We start from the raw sequence: 12,533 nt of genomic DNA on the forward strand, positions 1-12,533 counted from the left end.
AATTCGTGATTTTGTTAATGAATCTGATTCCATCAAGTGTAAGGGAATTTTTCCCCATTACCTTCAGTGAGAACATATTTTTTGTTATGCTATTGACTTGCCCACATCATAATTGCAGTAGTCTTTGTTATGTAGTTATGAAACTCTCCTCCATCTAATCTAAACATAATGTATGCAGTTTCAGAGGTTTCTTAAACTGCAAACTCCTACTCAGCTGTTTTTCTGACTGGCAATCATGGCTCTACTGTGCCTTTATATTTGCACCTACCTTGTTTTTTTTCTGTGATTTTTAGTGTCATTGGTTATATTTGTCATTGTTTATGTTCTTATGTCCTTTCTTTCCCATGATGAACTGCTGTTCAGATCACTGTGGGCCTGACTGCATGCAAGATCAAGACACTCAGCAACTCCTAGTTTCCACAGACACTCAGCTCACTGGAAATGATCGGTAATTTTCAACAGGCTGCCTAAGCAGTGTGAAAAAATACACCAAGGATAATAACTAGGCAAATATATTTTAAGCAATAAATGTAAATGGGAATAGAAGTTTCATTTGAGAAGTTAAGCAGATGCAGCTATAACCAATTTCTTTAATCTACTGATACAGGAGTGTTATGTTTAATTTTCAAGTGCTGTTTAGTTGTCAATTAGGAATTGGAAGCAATTCAATTGTTCGTAGCAAACCACTTTCTCTTGCTGTTTCCTAATTTGCAATATTATTCTAGATTTTCAAGAACATGTTTATCCCCTAATTCTTCAGGTTCATCTTACGTTCACGCGAGTAATTTCAGAAGACACATTCACTAGCTGACACCCATCTCCTCTTGCAGTTGTACACTGCACAACATTTATAATTAAACCTCTTAGGAAGTTAGCTGCAAGGCCCGTGATTAACTTCCCTTAATTCTTCGTTGTTAAAGCTCAGTGCAGAGATCTCTGGAGTAATCACCCCACCTTTCCCTTCTGAGCTGCAGGATGGCAACGTAGCATGTAAGTCAGTATGTACTAAGATACATGTATGTATCTTAGATACAAGTATGTATTAGTACCTTTATCACAGTCTAACAGGCCATACAGGCTTATCCAAAGAAAGTATTCTCTCAGCAGATGAGCTAGATAAAACAGTTGATTAGAGACTGTTGACACACTGCACAGCATCTATAATTAAGTCACTAGGGAAGTTGGGATGGGATGCTGTAACAAAGGTAGGATCCAATTTACACACAGCTTTCAGCAAATCTTAAAATGCTGTCTGAATAAAACCCAGTAAGGTAATAGCTACTTCTGACTTACTGCATGCTAAAAATTTGTCAAATAGTGGGGAGGAAAAGGGGGTAGAGGGTACACTGTTTATTAAACATGTGAATTGGATATATTTTGGTTATTTTCCACCCGTGGCTCTCTTTCCATGTCTTCTTTTCAGACAAAAGTTTTGTGAAGAAGAGGTGTCTGTTTGTGTCAGAAGTCCTATAATGAATGGCACATTGAGAACACTACCAGCTTATAATAACTATAATGACTGGTATTCCCTGTTCTGCAAGACTGGGAGGGAAAGAGCGTATCCAATGAATAGAAATGGATCCTTGGATTTTGGTTCTTGACATGACCTTGACTCCATGAATCTACAGAACAATTATAGTACAGAACAGTTGATTGCTTCTCTGTTTGTGTGGCAACAGATTACGGAATAAGACAGAAGGAGCCTTCAGTCCCTACCCTGATATGCTTTTTTTTGTGAAGAAAAACACCACAAAAATATGGTGTAATGTAAGAAAATGCTCTTAGTTTTATTTCTATTGTTATAAATTAAGAATAATAACAGTGTTTCACATTAAAAAAATCCACCATCAGAATTATGTGTGACTTTGACAAAAAGATTAAAAAAAGATAAAGTGTTGCAACTGAGGTCATCCAGCGATACTACATTTATTTTGAGGACTCTGGGTATGATTTTACACTTACATTCATTTAATACTTGCTCAGCGATGGCATTATTTGCAACTTACACTGTTCTGAAGCATGAGCAATGTGTGAAACTAGTAAAACATAGGGGAAGATTTTGTGAGGTTAAAAAGGCAGAGGAGACCTTGAGAGAGGATTTGTTCTTTGATCCGGGAGATAAGAGACCAGGCTTGTGCAGATGCCGAGCCCTTGGCTTCTACTGGAGATCTGTATACTCAGCATCTCAGTTTATCAGACCTGGAATAACTCGGAAATCTGGATGGCAGCCAAACACAACGCATTTTTGTTTGAAGCAGTCTATGCTTTTTATTTTGTAATGATTTCCTCTATATGTTTCTATTTTTTTAACATCCTGAGCAGTTCTGTGAAGTGCACACGCTTCTCGTTGTCGGGGTTAGGGTACTGGTTGTGGTGCTGAAAGAGTTGTGGTGGGGAAAGGGTTTCAGCTGATGTCTCCTGACATTCACAACTCGTGTCAAAGAAAGCAAGTGTGCGACTCAGATCCACGTTCACATGTATAAGTGCACTCTCTGTTTGGACAGGAGGATAAACGTGGGTTCTGTTGTGAGAAATACACGTCAGAGAAAGATAAAGAAACCATTATGTAAAGGTGAAAGTCAGAGCAAGATAGTCATTCACATTGTTAATATATTTATTTCTGAAAAAAATGGGATTCTCAGCTGCATCTTAGCTTTGGGACAAACCCTGCTCATTCCTACAAAGAGACCGGTGGAAGTCACTATGTTCATGAATTTCAGGTGAGCTTCTGTCTTCAGCGGGAAATCAGCCACTCGCCAATAAAACTTTAGACTTTTTTTTTTTGGGCACACGGCAAGAGCAGAGGACTCACTGTGCTTTACACAACCACCCTACTTCCTTTCAAATCAAACTGTAAAATGAGCCCACGGCTTCACAGGTGCTGGAGGCGAGGCGCAGGGCGAGCAGCGGGTCCTTCCGCAGAATGAGGCCGCTGCTCTCGGCTGCTGCGGGCTGAGCACCAGACCCACTGCCATGGCAATGGCTTCTGCCAAACCAACCTGGGGGCAGTTAATCACTCATGCGACTCAAGCCATGCCAGTCCCGGCACTACAAAGCCCTTATTTTTAGGATGGCAGGTTATTACACCCGTTATTGAATCCTCAACTAAGGTGCAAAGCCCCAAGAGAAATATACCCACGTTGGTGTGCAACGGCACCACCACTTGCGGACAGCCCTGAGCTGATGGAACACGGAGATGGATTTCCGCACACATGTACGTGTTTAATGAAGTCACCAAGGCCGCTGTTGCCTCTCCGCTGCGGGGAGCAGCTCCGTCGGAGTCCCACCGACCCCGCCGCGCCCGCCCCGCCCCGCCGTGCCCGCCCCGCCCCGCCCCGCCGTGCCGCTCCGCGCCCCGCCCCGCCCCGCCCCGCCCCGCCCCGCCCCGCCCTGCCTCCCCGAGGCCAAGCAAAATGGCGGCAAGCCTGCACCCGGCCGGCGGCAGCGCGGCTCGCCCCGCCCTCCCGCGTCTGGCCCAATGGAATGAATGGGCTATAAATAGCGGCCAATGGGACGGCGGGTCGCGCTCTATATAAAAGAGGCGCGGCGGCGGTGCCGGGGCTCCACTCCGGCTAGGGCAGCGGCGGGGCGGTGAGCGGGCGCGGAGGTCCTTACTTTGGTTGCGGAGCCCTCGGTAAGTCCCGGGGCACCCGAGCCGTCCTGCAGCTTTAAAATAAGATTTTTTTTTTTCTGTCTTATTTTATTATTTTTTTTTTTTCCCCCACTGTGTGGGGTGGAGCCGGTCCGCCTGAGGAGGGGGAGCGGGGCTGCGGGTGCGGCGGGGGACGGCGCGGTGCGGTGCAGGGGCGCCCGGCGTGCAGCCGCGGCGGGGGACGTGGCGCGGAGCTCCAGCGGGGCGCGGTGCAGGTGCTTACCGGGCTTGCCCCCAGCTGGAGCGGGCCCCGCTCTAAAACCAGATTAACCCGGTATTTAGCAGGGTAGTTACATATGCTCACCCCAGCCAGGTCCCCCGAGGGAGCCGTCTGTTGTATAACGGCTTATTGGATGCTTCCCACCCCTCCGCTCCCAAGTCGGGGGGCAGCCGGGGCTCCGCGGGCGGGGAGGGCGCCGGGCGCTACCGCTTCTCGGGCTGGGGCGCGGCGGGTTTCCCCCCCCGCCCGGCAGCGGCGGGAGGAGGCGCGACCGCCCACCGAGGGCATCGCCGTGCCGCCCTGCTCACCTGCCGGCCGGCCCGGGGTCCCGGCGGGGCCGAGCCCCCTCCCAGCCCCGCGGTGGCCCGGACGCCCGCCCCAGAGCCGCCGGCGGGGGCTGCCCGGCGCTGCCACGGCCGCTCCGTGCCACCTTGGGCGCGTCCCTTCACCCGGGCGGTGCCCCGGAGGAGCGGGCAGAGCCCCTGCCCTTGCGGCTGGGACGTTTCAGGACGGGGCAAGGCTGGTGGAGGTGAAGAACTTTTTCCTTTCCTCCTTCCTGGCTCTTGTGGACACTGGTGTGGCAGCAAGTGTGTAAAAGGTGCGGGCGGAACAACAGCCAAGGTGACCTTGCCTGGGTGCCTGGCTGCCCACCCCGGAGAGTTGGGAGGCCTGCCAAGCCCCCAGTGATAGGCTTCCCCTCTCTCTCCCCTAGTGACTGCGGTAGGGTCAGACATGCCCTTCTCAAACAGCCACAACCTCCTGAAGATGAAGCACTCTGCTGATGATGAGTTCCCCGACCTGAGCGTTCACAACAATCACATGGCCAAGGTGCTGACCCTGGACCTGTACCAGAAGTTGAGGGATAAACAGACTTCCAGTGGATTTACGCTGGATGATGTCATCCAGACTGGGGTTGACAACCCAGGTAACGGCTGGGGACCGTTGGATCTGCATAATGATCTGTTCTCCCTCCTTCATGGAAGTGCTTCTTGACAACGGCACCCAAAGCTCTTCAGCTGCTGAGAGGCAAATCTCGTAAAGCATTGAGAGATGGCTCTAAATGCATGGCTGTGTTAAAAGAGCCCTTGTTCTATCAAGCCATGTTCCTTGCTGTGATCTGACATACCAATTCCCAGACACTTCAATTATGTAACTGCTCTGCTAAATACTTTCAATCTGAACAAAAAAAACCCAAACCAAATGCATCCTAATTATAACACAACTGCGGGGGGAAAAAACCCAACCCTGATGTTATGTGGGCTTACCTGGCTGTTCTGGTCTATTCCTATTCCAAACTGGTTATGTGATGTTCTCTAGCACTTCTATGAAAAAAGGGGGAGCAGATATGTTTACATGTTAACATTACAGTATTTATTTTCACTCTAGCAGTATCAAAATGGCCCAACTAAATAATCAGAGACTGCCTCCTGATGAGGAGTACCCGGACCTGAGCACCCACAACAACCACATGGCCAAAGTTCTAACCCTGGATTTATACAAGAAACTGAGAGACAGAGTCACGCCCAGTGGCTTCACCCTGGATGATGTCATTCAGACTGGGGTTGATAATCCTGGTAAAATGCGTTGAGAGTATTCTGTGTGAACCAGCTGAAGTAACTGGTGCTTTTGAATATGGTGACTTAAAACTAATCTTGTGGAGGTGGTATTTATGAGCAGACTACAGAAATGCAGCTCTGCCTGTAGCAGAATGAACAAAAAGCAAAGCATGCTTGCTTACAGCAAAGCATGATTGTTTAGACATAAAGTTCTAGCTGGTGGTCTAAATTAGCTAGTGAAATTGGATGTGCTGTGCAAATTTGTCCTAAAGCAAGCTTGACAAATGAGCGTGGTTTAATGCAACAGCTATGGGTTTCCATAGCACTGCATTTGACTAACTGGGTGAAGTGTAAAACGTAGGGTCTCTCCAAATGTTTTTATGTAAGAATGCATTTCTAAGTGACTAGACCTACCACTAAAGAACTTGCCTGGTTAGTGCTGTGTTGGACTACAGCCAAACATCACCCAAACTTAGCTCTTCTGACTTTATTACCACTCCAGGCCATCCCTTCATAATGACAGTAGGATGTGTAGCTGGTGATGAAGAATCCTATGATGTGTTTAAGGAACTCTTTGATCCAGTTATTGAAGACAGGCATGGTGGCTACAAACCAACTGATGAGCACAAGACTGACCTGAATGCTGATAACCTGCAGGTATAAACTTTTGATCAAATTACTGATGCCTACTGGTCTGAGAACTGGGTGAAGTTGTTGGTAGCTGCCTGAACTGATTGCTCAGGCTCTGTCCCCCTCACTTTCACCCAGCACAGACCCACAGACTGTGTGTTCAGTGCAATTAGACTTACGAGCTTGCTGCTGTAGGGTGTCAGTGGCTGGGTGGAACCAGGCAGCTGGCATGCAGCAGGAGGTTGCTTCATGTGCTGCTGCAATGTAGATCATGCCAAAAATGTTGGACATATATTTCCATGAAGTGTGGGCTGTAGTACTCAAGCTAAACAGCACTGTCCCAGGAGTCAAGGACTGTCATAAACTTAACACTTTCTACTATCTGATCTTGGATCTTAAATACCACCTGGTGGTCTCATACTATAGAATAGACATTGTTATGGCTAGGAGTAAGGATTTCTGCCCACTTTATGGATTTCAAATGTTACTGTAGACTCTAAGAATTCCTAATGCCATGTTGATTGGCTAGCCATAGGTCACCTTGAAAATAAGAGACTTTGGATGACAGTAGTGAATAATTCTCATTTGCAAGAGAAAACACCTGCCTAAACAAAAGGGTTTGCCTCATGTTGATACCTCTAGATTGCAGATCTGAAAGGGTTACAGAAGCCCAGACTATAGTCTGAAATGGACATAAAACTGATGGTCTGGTGGTATCCCTATCTTCTAGCACTGCTTAGTAGCCATAGTCTTAGTCTCAAAACAAGGGTTGTGTTAAGCAGATACTCGTGCTAATGCTGAAGAAAATTGTCCTGAAGACACTGGCTGACAGGCCAGGTAGTCAATATCTCAAGTATAAGGCGCATGCTTAAATGCATGGGAGCTACATGTATTTAGGGTAGGTATCTTGGCAACAGGGTTGTACTCACTGGCTTCCTAATCTTGTAGGGAGGTGATGACCTGGATCCCAATTACGTGCTAAGTTCCCGTGTCAGAACCGGGAGAAGCATCCGTGGATTCTGTCTTCCCCCGCACTGTAGTCGAGGAGAGAGGCGGGCTATTGAAAAGCTCTCTGTTGAAGGTAAAGTGAGAACTGGGTGCATAGAGGGAAGCTACTTATGTCCTTTATGCAAGAGGTGTTCTTTGCAGTTTGAAAATGGAGGCAGTTGGCAATGGCTGCCTTCCTCAAGACTTACTCTGAACATGGAGCCTTCCCCAAAAAAGGCTCATTACAGTACAGCTGCCTCAGCACTGCAGTTTGTAGCTGAGAGCAAGAGCACATGTCAGAGGGAAGTTGGACTGTATTAAGTTGACCTTTGCTGATCTTGAAAGCTTCTTCCTATGTGTGTGGGGAAAGAAATTGGTTCATCATGGCTCAAACCTGAAATGTAACAGGTATGTAGCAACTTCAGGGCCTGAGTCATGGTTGCAGTGTTTTGTGGCTGCTTTTAATTGACTTTCATTAATGTTCAGTTTGCTTAGAGGTGTAGTCTTGCTCCAAATGTGCAGTTGACTAGAGTAAACCCGTTTTCAGTGGAACTCCTCAGCTGTAGGTTTTTTCTATTGCCTCCCAACTCCATTAAGCGAGAGGAAAGGATACACTCAAGGTGCAGTTCTGGAGGCTGTGAGTGTAGTTGTTCCAAAACCTGTCAAGGGCAGGGTAACAGTCCTTGACAAGAATAATGCTGTTTGTTATATTCATGACCTTGATTCTCCTTGGAAGAAAGCATTCCACTTCTACAGTTAAGCAGCAGTAATGGTTCTATACTGCATGTAAGGGAACAAAGGCTACTTGTATAAGCCTGGAAGGTGCAGACAAATCATGTGATATTGCCTTAAGTTCTGTAATGCTGTAAAGGCATTGCCATTGCAGATGAAAGTAAGGGAAGAACCAAACCCAGCAGATCAGACATTGCCATACTTTGTGTGTGGTCTCTAAAGTGCTGGGAATATCTAGAGCCTTTGGTCCCATCCTAAAAGTGACTCTCTCTTTCAGCTCTGGGAAGTCTGGAAGGAGATCTCAAAGGGAAGTACTATGCTCTGAGGAACATGACTGATGCAGAGCAGCAGCAGCTGATTGATGATCACTTCTTGTTTGACAAGCCAGTTTCTCCTCTTCTGTTGGCATCTGGGATGGCACGAGATTGGCCTGATGCCAGGGGTATCTGGTGAGTGTGCCTGGACGGGAGGGGTCACAAAGTCCCTGCAGAAAAATCTTGCAGTTTTGGTGGTGGCTGGTACTGTTGGGCAAAATGGCAGCTTCTGAACTTGTATTACTGAACTCAACGAGAAACTTATGTGGTATCATCTGGGAAAATTGCATCTAAACCAGCAGAATTTGGAGAAGTGTTACTATGCACCACATCGGGCTGGTAGGAACAAGCCAGCTTGGCTAGCCTGTGACCAGAGCCTACCCATCCAGCACAGGTTAGTGAAGCATCAGACAATAATTGAATCAGCTTATGAAAGGCGATCCCTTCTAAAGGCATAGATGTGCTGCTACATTCAGCTGTTGACCCAGGAGCTTAGAGTAACTTGTGGTAACAAACCATAGCATTGGCTTAGCTCAGACTTGATACTGGATGCATAGTTTCTCCCTTGCAGTCTCATCACTTCTGCTTGCAGAAACTCACTGATGCTGGACTACTATGGCTTTTTACCTGTAGTAGTGATAAGATTTCCCCCTGCCCCCAGAGACTCAATGACATGAGTTGACTGATGCAGAGGTGTGGAATGGAAGGATTCTGCTTGTCAGATGTAGGTGACCTACATAAAACTCTGCATCTCAGGAGCTTCTGCAGCATAATTAACTTGCTTCCTTGTAAGCTAAGGGCTAGGTCTTTATCAGCTGGAATACTCTAGTCTTATTACTGTAGCTGCTTCAATACAACCCAGAGGAAGCATGCTTTGTTTCTGTAGGTCACCTTTAAGATTGCATCATCTACCTGCAGATTGCCAGCACTAGATAGCGCTGTCATCTGAGCATGACTAATCTACAAGCTTGGAGTGTAAAGTCTCAGTGTTATCTGCATAAATAACTTTCCTCAGGTACTAGTTAATTTTTGATCCTAATCAAGCTAAGAAATTATCAGCGTGATAAATATTGATGATAGTACTTGCTGCCAGCTGCAAGCTAGGACAAGAGGGGCTCATTGGTGTTCAGAGGTTTTTATAGCATCTCTGAAGAGCACTGGTCTAAAATTAGTAGTGAAAACTTAGTAGTGAAAACTCAGTTCTCTAAGTTACAAAGTGCAGTTTAACAGAATCTGACAAAATTCTGATAAAAGGCTTTTATACATTGTCAACATGCTGTCATTATGAACATCACCGTACAGGGCTGTTTCAAAGTCTGTACTGATCACCCTTCTGCAAACTCTGAACAGATGAAATATCTTAAATTTGGAAACTCAGGCCACAAGTGAGCTTGATGGATGACTGGATTTTAGGTCTTGATACTGTAAGACTGGCTAACGTAATGTTATTACTCATTCTGACCTGTTCAGATATAGGCCAATTCAAACTACCTCATGAAAAGAGCAGGGTAAAAACTACTAGCTTAACTCTGTTAGGTCCTGTGTGGACAAAAGAAGTAAGATTAATTTATTTGAAGAAGCAACTAAGTGAGCCTCTGGAAATAAAAACTACAGTGATGAGTAATTTGGTGTTACAATTATCTTGAAAATGTCAGATGGGACAGACAAGTTGTTTGCCTTGTCTCCTAGGCACAATGATAACAAGACCTTCCTTGTTTGGATCAACGAGGAGGATCACCTTAGAGTTATTTCCATGCAGAAAGGTGGCAACATGAAGGAAGTATTTACCCGCTTCTGTACTGGGCTAACACAGGTAAATCAATATTGCCTGAGCTGTAGGTTTGAATGGTACATGTTTCTCTGCTTAGAGCTGAGAATGCAAACTCTTCTAAGCCCTCTCCAGAGTCCTGCATGGTGGTGCTTCATAGCTTGGGTCTCTGGGAACACCCTGATGAGGTCCAGAGCTGTGAGGGCTTTGGAGCACCTATGCTGGCCAAGCATTATGGCTATGAAATCTAGAATAATTCCTCTACTGTGGCACCCTTATACAAGTGTCTAAAATGTACTTAAAGATTTTCTACATGATTCTATAAATGAAGCATTTAGAGACCCTGGGTGGGAGCAGAAATTGCTTGAATGTGGACAGGCAAAGCTGGACTGAAGTTTCTAGGCTGAATGCTTTTTTCTGCTTCTGGTCTTGATATGAACTTGAGCCTTACCAGCCTCTTCCCTAATTCTAACAGATGTGCCAGCTTGCTATGTGCTAAATCAAGCTTTCCAAAAGATAGCGACTTCAGATTTTTGTAGTGTAGCTTAAACTTAGCCTGTCTCAGGGCTGGGAGCAAGATTAAGGCCTTAAAAGCCCCTTGTTGGTGGCCCTTTTTTCCAAATGGAGGGGGCTTATGTGACTGACTTAAATAGCTATTCAAACTGTTGTGGCTGTTGCTATGTAACTGAAGCTGTAAATGAGCACTAATGGATGACCTACATCCTTCAGGCAGAGAACAATATCTAAACATCCATTCTCTCTATTTATAGATAGAAACTCTCTTCAAGTCCAAAAACTATGAGTTCATGTGGAATCCACACTTGGGCTACATACTGACCTGCCCATCCAACCTTGGAACAGGGCTCCGTGCTGGTGTGCACATCAAGCTACCAAACCTTGGGAAACATGAGAAGTTTGGAGAAGTCCTCAAGAGGCTTCGGCTGCAGAAACGAGGCACAGGTGAGAGATGGTGATACAGTGATGTTCCTACTTAGGCTGCCCTGAGACACCAGCAAAAGCCTGGCTGCGCCAGAGCCATGTCTTGGTTCATACTGGCAGTGCCTGTCAGACCATCCAAAAGGGGACCCTTGTAAACACATGGAGAGAGCTAAGCCTTAAAGTCATAGCCTGAGGGGCTGGAGATGCCAGTGCTCTGCTTATACTGTACTGTATCTGGCTATCTAGGTATGTCTTTATGTGGTATTCTGAGCACCAGGTAAGGTGGGCCTGGTGGCAGCTGTTCCTGTTGTAAGCAGGGATGGGAATCCAGATTTAACTTCTGGCTAGGAAATAGCTGCAGTAGTTACTTCTGACCACAGGTTAGATTGCTCATGGGTTAAAAGAATAGAGAGCTGGCCTCATGGTATGCTCCGTGGTTCATGTTGGCAGTCGCATGCAGCTTTATCTCCCTGCGTATAGGAGGAGGCAGCAGTGGCAGCTTGTAGAGAATTGTCTTGCTGTGTTCCCACCTCAAGCTAGTGAGAGAAGAAGGGTAGAGTCACCTGCTCTAGCAGTGGTCAGTGTACTAACTAAATCTCTTGCTCCAGGTGGTGTGGACACAGCTGCTGTTGGAGGGGTGTTTGATGTCTCCAATGCTGATCGTCTTGGCTTCTCTGAGGTGGAGCTGGTGCAGATGGTGGTGGATGGTGTGAAGCTGCTCATTGAAATGGAAAAACGCCTTGAAAAAGGCCAGTCCATTGATGACCTCATACCAGCTCAGAAATAAAGCACTTTATTCTCATGCTTCCTAACTTATTGGATGAATAATAAAATGTCACTCCAATTCAAACCCCTGGGATCAGAGCCCACTTAGTTACACTGTAGAGAAGTCTTCCATCCATCTGTGTTAGAGTTTATTTTTTTGATGGCTGAGATGTTGCTGAAAATGAAATAAACTATTGTTTTGGCCTGACTTGTCTTAGATGTGTTAACTGAATGTCTTTGAGATTTAAGTGACTTTGTTTTCTTAGTTATGCTAGACAGGCTGGTTTTGTGTGCTAGCACATCTTCCTGGCTGTGCTGCTGCAGTCTACTCAAGTTGAAGTGTGGCTAAAGCAGTGTCAGAAGTGATCCTTAACTTGATTGTAGTTGCTGTAAACTTGAAAACTGGTGTTAAACATGAGTCACTGCAAACATGCCCTACCTCCAAGGCTTTGACTTGTGCATCTGCTCATGGCAACTGTAAACTGTCATTATCCTGACTATAGCAAGCCAGGCTGACTCCTGTAAGGGAGGGGAGACAGATCTGGGTACAAAGGACTACTGTTCTCAGACAGGTCCAGCTGCAGGGCAGTGCTCTGAGGTCAGACTTCAGCCCATAATAATACCTAAGCTAGCTTGTGGGGGAGAAGATCCCATCTTTAATCTCCAGAGATGTGCAGAGGGTTGTTGTAGACAACTAATCATGCTTTTGGGGGTAAAGGAGTAAGGTGAAACTTGGAAGCATGGGTTTAGTCTAAGTGGTTTGAGTTCAGCCAGGGAAGAGGTGGGGCTTGTAAGCTGCTGGTTACAGGAAAATACCAGATAACTGTAGCTTTCTTCAGCTGGCTCTTGTTGGCCCTTGCACCAGTTGTCCCATGAACTTAAAAGGAGGAAGTATAGTCAATTAAAACATGCTAAATAGTTGGGTTTTTTCCAAACTGGGTCTGGCTTGCAAGCTCAGGCTGTTCTCTGG

General features: G+C 46.1%; 1 protein-coding gene across 4 annotated transcripts; it reads left to right on the top strand.

Moving 5' to 3' along the window:
* The first annotated feature begins 3,562 nt into the window (after window positions 1-3,562).
* On the top strand, window positions 3,563-11,771 carry CKB (creatine kinase B). 4 transcript variants are annotated; one of them, XM_059819287.1, is made up of 8 exons: window positions 3,563-3,634; window positions 4,622-4,797; window positions 5,931-6,085; window positions 7,007-7,139; window positions 8,055-8,226; window positions 9,781-9,904; window positions 10,630-10,819; window positions 11,407-11,771. In XM_059819287.1, the coding sequence occupies exons 2-8, from the start codon at window positions 4,638-4,640 to the stop codon at window positions 11,583-11,585; spliced, it is 1,113 nt and encodes a 370-aa protein (XP_059675270.1). In that variant the 5' UTR covers window positions 3,563-3,634; window positions 4,622-4,637; the 3' UTR covers window positions 11,586-11,771. The 4 variants fall into 4 exon arrangements, with proteins under 4 accessions (XP_059675270.1, XP_059675267.1, XP_059675268.1 ...); XM_059819284.1 differs by having other exon boundaries at window positions 3,575-3,634; window positions 4,585-4,797; XM_059819285.1 differs by lacking the exon at window positions 4,622-4,797 and adding an exon at window positions 5,259-5,446 and having other exon boundaries at window positions 3,576-3,634.
* The last annotated feature ends 762 nt before the right edge of the window (window positions 11,772-12,533 follow it).

The sequence above is a fragment of the Gavia stellata genome, chromosome 7, assembly GCF_030936135.1.
Source record: "Gavia stellata isolate bGavSte3 chromosome 7, bGavSte3.hap2, whole genome shotgun sequence".
NCBI lineage: Eukaryota > Metazoa > Chordata > Aves > Gaviiformes > Gaviidae > Gavia > Gavia stellata.

What these genes read in the sequence shown, in the direction of transcription:
- CKB (XM_059819284.1), top strand. Translation starts at nt 4,605, where the DNA reads ATGCCCTTCTCAAACAGCCACAACCTCCTGAAGATGAAGCACTCTGCT. An exon ending in CCTGATGCCAGGGGTATCTG is followed by an intron (nt 8,227 to 9,780) that starts GTGAGTGTGCCT and finishes CTTGTCTCCTAG; the next exon opens with GCACAATGATAACAAGACCT. An exon ending in TCTGTACTGGGCTAACACAG is followed by an intron (nt 9,905 to 10,629) that starts GTAAATCAATAT and finishes CTCTATTTATAG; the next exon opens with ATAGAAACTCTCTTCAAGTC.